Here is a 7,132-nt window from a genome sequence, read left to right as displayed (position 1 = left end):
TGCTCAGGTCCTATTTTCCAGATGGGATGAGTGAATCTCTGATCGCGTACCTGCTCCACGGGGTCCTGAGAGCGCTGGAGTACCTGCATCACATGGGCTACGTACACAGGTGAGCACGCAGACCCTCCCAGTGAGGACAGCCACTGTTATTCTCTTCATCTTTCATCCCTCTTCTCTCCCTCTCTTCTTTTCTCCTCTGTTCTCTTGTGACAGGGGGGTGAAGGCGAGTCATATCTTGTTGTCTGCGGAGGGTCGTGTGTGTCTGTCAGGTCTGCAGAGTGTGTACAGTCTAATGAGAGATGGGAGAAGAGTGAACACGGTGTTTGATATGCCTCAACACAGCCCTTCTCTGCTGCCCTGGCTGAGCCCTGAGCTACTGCGGCAGGTACACACCACACACACACACACACACACACACACACACACACACACACACGCCCCTACACAAATCTAAACCACACAGCCCTTCTCTACTGCCCTGGCTGAGCCCTGAGCTGCTGTGGCAGGTACACACCACACACACACACACACACACACTCACACACACACACACACAGTAGCCCTAAACTACCACGACAGGTACACACACACATACACACACATACACATACTCCTGAACCATACAGGTTTTCTCTACTGCCCTGGCTCAGCATAGGGGCTCTGTGACAGATACTCACTCTCACACAATCATAGACTTGAAGGCACCTACGCACAGTTTCACACTAAACAATCACATCTCTATCACTCTAGGACTCACTTCTGTTCAGTGTTTGTATTAGGCAAACGCCTCTCACTCTCTCTCTCTCTCTCTCTCTCTCTCTCTCTCACTCTCTCTCTCTCTCACTCTCTCTCACTCTCACTCTCTCTCACTGATGTTCTAGGACCTACATGGCTACGGTGTGAAATCTGACATCTACAGTCTGGGTATCGTAGCCTGTGAGCTAGTCAGTGGACGGGTGCCCTTTCAAGATATGCCTCCTACTCTGGTACCGTTTCGCATAAACTAGATAACTAGCATTAGTGTCGACTAATTATGACTGGCCTATGTGCACCCAACAGCCAGCTAGATTAAGTTGTTGGCGTCTAAAACTATTATTGCCTTACTAGCTTAAGCTGTTAGCATCTTGGCATGGAATCAAACTATTATTAGCAAACATAACAGCACAGTCAGCATTCAAACCAGCTGTCCCACAGTAAGCATTCACAATAACCTTGAACAAATGTTACTACTGTTAGCATTGTGGACAATACCACTCCTTAAGTCCAATTACTATTATTCTGTCGCTTTTAGCATCAGCTAGCATTACCATGTTTTACCTTTACTTTCATAAAGAGTTTTTATCCCTCATAGACGAGGTGTATGCCAGCTCAAATATACAAAATATGCAAACATTTTCAGACTAAAGGTTAAGTATTCTGTATTATGCAGTATGGCAGTGTAATGTTCCGTATTTTGTGTATCTCTGACATTTTCTGTGATTGCACCTCTAAGACTGGTTAAAAACAGCAGAGGTCTGAGGGTATCAGACATGTTCACATGTCGTCCTGTGCTTAATGACCGAGATACACTGTGAACGTATTTTTCTCTGAGGTTTTCTGGCGTTCCCACCGTCCTCTCAGATGCTGCTGCAGAAGCTGCGTGGTTCTCACTGCTGCCTGCTGGACGTCGCTCCGTTCCCACTGGGTGAACTGGGGGCCCTGAAGGTGTCTCGCTCCGGGGTGGATTCGGGCATCGGCGAGAGCGTCGCCACGGGGAGCCTGACCCGAACCGCCACGGCAGAGAGACCCCAAAGTCCCAGCCCAAAAAACCACTCCACCACCCTCCACAACCTGGTCCAGCTGTGCCTGCAACAACAGCCCGAACGCAGGTCAGACAGGCAGACAGTACTCAGAGGACACACACACACACACACACACACACCCGCAGTTACACGATCGCATACTTCTCGACGTACTCAGTCGTCCCTCACTGAGTCACACGGTCGGGCACTCACATTCTCTCTGTCTCTCACTCTTTTCTCTGTCTCGCACCCAGCTGTTCACTCCCTCACTGAACACAATGGACAAGGGTTCATGAGGAAATGATGGGTTTATTAACAGTGTGTAAGATGTTTTTGGTCTTTTAGGAGTGTTTAACATGTGTTTGTTTGTGTGTGTGTGTGTGTGTGTGTGTGTGTCACACAGGCCCTCAGCGTCAGCACTTTTGAATCATCCCTTCTTTAAACAGGTAGGTCTTCTCTCCTCTGACTTCCACCTCAAAAATGCCGGTGATGAATATTGATGAGTCATCAATTTGTAGGTTTCAGTCTTGATTCCCTCTTAAGACATTGTGTGTGTGTGTGTATGTGTGTGTGTGTGTGTGACGCAGGTGAAGAAACACACCAGAGACTCCTTCCTCAGTCTGATGTACCCAGCTGTACCGCTCTCCAGCCCACCAGACACTCCTCCATCATGCCCCCCCACACCCTCCTGCCATACTCCATCTCCCACTACAGAGTCTGTAGACGGAGTCTGGGACTTCTCCTAATCCTCTCTCTCTCTCTCTCTCTCTCTCTCTCTCTCTCTTTGGCTTGCTGTCTCTCCCTTTCTGTCTCTTTCCTGCAGTCTCGATCTCTCTGTGTAGCATTTTATCTCTCATTTCTCTCTCAGTGACAATGGCCACTGTAAGACAATCACACAGTGAACCCATTACCCATGTTGGGATTTGTGTTGCGTACATATCTATTTCTCCAAGCCTGTTTTTTTTTTTTTTTTTCCAGTGCTTGTACTGAAAGTCCTAGAATCATGGATCATGGGCTTGCTGATATTTGTGAAGGTTCCTTTGCTGTGATCAGATACTGTTTTTGTTTGTTTGTTTGTTTGTTTGTTTTAACTCGATGGCCAGACTAGGGTGTAACTGGATTTGTCTGGATCACAACCACAGGCACATTGTGTGAGGTCATCAAACTGAGCCGTCCGTACTGGGAAGAAGGGGGAGGGTGTGTGTGTGTGTCTGTCTGTCTGTGTGTGTGTGTGGTCTGTAGTTGTAATGCAGAGATAGTAGTATCACATGTAATGTGTGTGTGTGTGTGTGCGTGTGTGTGTGTGTGTGTGTGTGTGTATTCTTGTGCCCATGCATGGACACACACTGCACATGTTTTATCTGCTCCCTCCCCTGTATTCCCAGTGAACAAATGAACTTTTATTCCTGTGAAGAAAACCAAACTTGTCCACCAGTGCTGTGCTGTCTGATCTCCCTCCCTCCCATTCAACACTGCCTCAATACTGCCTCAAAAGTACAGGGAGGGGTTTTTGTGAGAACTTTAATGCTGTTGAAGCATATTGCAGTCATTACTGTGAGTGACAACTTAGGGTACGAGTGACCTTTTTTTTCAATGTTTTATGACTATATTACCTGTATGAGCCATTTAGATGTGTAAAGAAATATATTCTTATCCAATTTCTTACCTATCTTGGTGTCGCCTCAGTTCTTACCCCATTTGAAACTCATTTATTAGATTTTTTTTATACCTGTGTCTTTTCTTCTTTAACTCGCATTTTATATTTGATATAAAGACTTTACTTTAAATTGTTCTTCTTGGTCCTGATTTAGTATGGAGATGGACCTACATATTCATGCATCATTTACTTTTTTAAGAACCTCTACGGAGTAGCACTCTTTAAAAAAAAAAAAAAAAGTTACACACACACACACACATTAACCTAGCCCAGATACTCAAGGGAAGCCCCACAGGATTTAATAATATTAGATATAAATTCATCCCTCATTTGAAAAAGTAACCTAAATTCTGGGAGAGTCCCCCTAGAGTGCTAAAGCAGTAACAGACTGTATTGTGTGATTCCGTGATGGAACCATAGAACTTTAAGGATGTTTATAGAATGGGAAGAAACTTTTTTTATGGCGCTTCTTCACCAGATCTGTAATAGAATTGGACAATGGAGAGTGGTCAGGCTAAGGTAAAGGGGGGGGGGGGCATATTGACATCCTTCTTCTGAGTATGATTCATGTGCCATCAGGAAAATTAGAATTCTAAAAATAATATGTATCACAGGGCAACCCCACATTGAAGCAAGGATTTAATGACATTGCATAGGTAGATTCGAATATGTTGCATACATGACTATGTTACCACTTTATTAGGTACACCACTGCTTTGGTCAGTTTCTCCGTCTCATATGTAGACTTATGCCATTTAAAAGCAGGAAGACGGGTACTTGAGAATTACCAGCATGTGATACACGGAGGCAGAATGGGTGAAATAAAAGATCTGGGCCGTTTTGAACAGGGGATGGTCAAGGCCTGGAAACTGCGCTAAGAGGATCGCGCCTGAAAACGACGGCCCTCGGGTGTTTCGCGTGTTATTTTGCCGCGAGCGTATATTGAAAAGCGTCCGAGTCCGCCCCTCAATCCAGTGAAACATCCGTACGAATAGATTTGGACAAACGGGTTGGGGTAGAGAGCCAGCACCAGTGAGTTTACAGCAATCACGGGAAGCAGTAGAGTCAGCATGGGTCAGCATTCCCATAATCCTCTCTCGACATCTTATTGACTCCAGACCCAAATGAATTTAATTTCTTCTCGAGGCCAAAGAGGGGAGCAACTCCCCATTAGGCTGATGCCTCTAATGAAATGGTTTCCTGTTGTATTGAATATGTGTGCAGAGCGGAGGGCCGACGGACTTTTCCCTGTTAATGGAATATTTAATTATGAACCTGAGTGTTATGTTATGAGGGATGAGTGATGGGGTGCTGGGGCAGCGATGGCTAAGTGAATTTGCTCGTGTTGTTTCCAGAGTGACGTTGCCCTCCCGAGCCGGGGGGGGGGGGGGGGGGGGCGGGGGGATCTTAATGACAAAGAGTGGTTTGTCTGTTAGGCTTGAGATCCTCAAAAGAATTTCAATGCTGCCAACTATGTTATACTTTCAGACACTCTTGAAGGATGCATTAAAAATCACATTACGTGGTTGCTAGGCTTAAGTCTGTGAAGTGTTGAGGCACTGCACAGTTTGTTTGCCTCTGTACCTAAACACATCTCCTGTTTTTTTTTTTATCACACACGTACCTTAGATAAACTCCCTCTATTTGCATACAAACATAACAGAGAGCGCAAGTCCGTTATGGTAAACACTGATTAATTAATCATCTAAAATGATCAAACAAACATAATAAAATTAAGAATAATTTTATATAGCTCCCTGGGGGTTTTTTTTCCTTTCTTTCTTTTACACTTCATTTCCTCAGTCTTCTACTCACAGAAGATTGGAGTGCTGTAAGCGCACTGTGGTCCAAATGTTCTGACCACAGGCAGTGAATTTCTTTCTCTACCAGAAACACTGCAGCGTTCCTAACAGGCACTGCAGAAGATCATCGTCACATCTAGTTTCGGCAAATACTTCGTGGCCTGTTGCAGCTCCCTTCTACCATATAAAATGCAGCAAGCAGACAGCCAGCCAGCCAGCCGGCCAGCCAGCGGAACGCTGCGTTACCATGGCGACGGGGGTTTGTACCTACCCGCGTAGCTGAGCTTGCAGAAAAGTGAGGGACGTATTCAGTGGCAGAGGGCGAAAAACGTTAACAGGGCTTTTCCGAGTCTCTTAGGCCCTGTTTAAACATTTCAAAGGGCAAAAGCCTTGTCTTTGATCTGGCCTGCACCATAAAAAGTTATGGTTTTAAAGTAGGAACACTTATATGTTACTTGATCTTAAGTATATAAGATGAAGTAACATGTGAATGTCAGGATTCCCTAACATTTGCATAAGTTTTCTAGCTCACAAATTCACACTGAGAGTGTGGTTTAAAATGGAAATTCAGTAAGATCCATATATAGATAAAACTTGAGTTTTTCTACCAGAACATGGGTACTGTGAGTTCGCCTGTTCTTCCCTGGTGTATTTCTCTGTTAGACAAGGCTCCTCTAAAGGCAGTTGAAATGATGCAGAAACTTCCTGAATGCCACACCAAGGATGAGGTGTTGCGCTGTGTCACGTGTCCAGAGGATACACAATGGAATGAATCAGTTACATATGTCCATTCAAACATTGAATGATAGGGATTGTGGTATCTGTCTTGTATGTATCATGCATTGTTTGCAGCATGCATTCAACCTTTCAGTTTCACACACGAAAAAAGAAACAAATATCACATGTTATATAATATGAACAAATGTTACAAGAGCATAGTGCAGACTCAAATTCTTCAGCTCACGAAATGGGTGAGCCTCAACTGGTTTAAAAACAAACCATGATGTACTCGCATGGAACATGTACGTACCACATCGCCTTTACGTGGAAGTGAGGTTTGGTAGAAGATAAACTGTTGAGATATCTTCTGTCTCGTCAGAGAATTTGCTACAACTTAGATGAGTTCACTCTCAAAGCGGCAGCCAAACCCATACATTTCCCATGCTGCCCTGCTGCAGAGATTAAAGAGCTGTGCACAAACGTGCGTGAGGTAGAATCGCTGGCGCGACCTTAAACGGTCGTATCTTGGTGCTGGAGGGGACTCTCTTTAGTCACGATCGTTGTCCACACTCCACGGGCTGTGCTGGCACGAAGCATTTATTCTACACCTCAGAAACAAAGACACAGACATAGTCATAGAAAAAGGTTTCAGCTTGGGATAAAGTAATGATGACGACCATTCAAGTGAATGTGAAACAGAGCTGACGGGAAGTTGTGCTCACATGTGAATAAAACATTGTTGTTGGTGGTTTTTAAATGATTATTATTATTATTATTATTATTATTTCTTTTGCTTCTTTGAAATGACAGACCACTGTAAATTTAGTGACTATTGTTTTGTCTTTTGCACTATACTAAAGATGATGTGGAAGTATTTGGGGACAGCTAGCTTATCTTCTAGACGGTTTTTGAATAATTCAAAACTATAATGATTGCATCCAAAAAATAGCAAGGTGAAATATAAACCAGTATAAGCTGCAAAACTAACTAATATAACCACAAGAACAGGCAACTTTAACATTAAAGTACCTTCTGTTGATCTTTTGTGGGGCAGAGTTCCAACAGCTAAAATACAATACTAGAAAAGACTATGTTAACCTTTAAGAAATTTTTGAAACTTTCTCTGGAACAGATGCGAAGGAACTGAGGTCATGTTATAGATGTGAGAGCAT

At 44.0% G+C, this 7,132-nt stretch overlaps 1 protein-coding gene across 1 annotated transcript in view; it reads left to right on the top strand.

The window, feature by feature from the left end:
* stradb (STE20 related adaptor beta) overlaps positions 1–2,527 on the top strand; it is an 8,409-nt gene extending 5,882 nt beyond the window's left edge. Inside the window, exons 8-13 of the mRNA XM_030782169.1 lie at positions 1–109; positions 214–385; positions 882–986; positions 1,621–1,868; positions 2,185–2,227; positions 2,369–2,527. The exon at positions 1–109 is cut by the window's left edge and continues 15 nt beyond it. Of these exons, the coding sequence (XP_030638029.1) occupies positions 1–109; positions 214–385; positions 882–986; positions 1,621–1,868; positions 2,185–2,227; positions 2,369–2,527 (836 nt within the window). The remainder of the gene's footprint in view (positions 110–213; positions 386–881; positions 987–1,620; positions 1,869–2,184; positions 2,228–2,368) is intronic.
* The last annotated feature ends 4,605 nt before the right edge of the window (positions 2,528–7,132 follow it).

The sequence above is a fragment of the Chanos chanos genome, chromosome 8 (genome assembly GCF_902362185.1).
Source record: "Chanos chanos chromosome 8, fChaCha1.1, whole genome shotgun sequence".
In the NCBI taxonomy this organism is placed as follows: Eukaryota; Metazoa; Chordata; class Actinopteri; order Gonorynchiformes; family Chanidae; genus Chanos; species Chanos chanos.
Note: the sequence above shows the minus strand (reverse complement) of the source record. Positions and strands in the feature narration are given on the sequence as shown.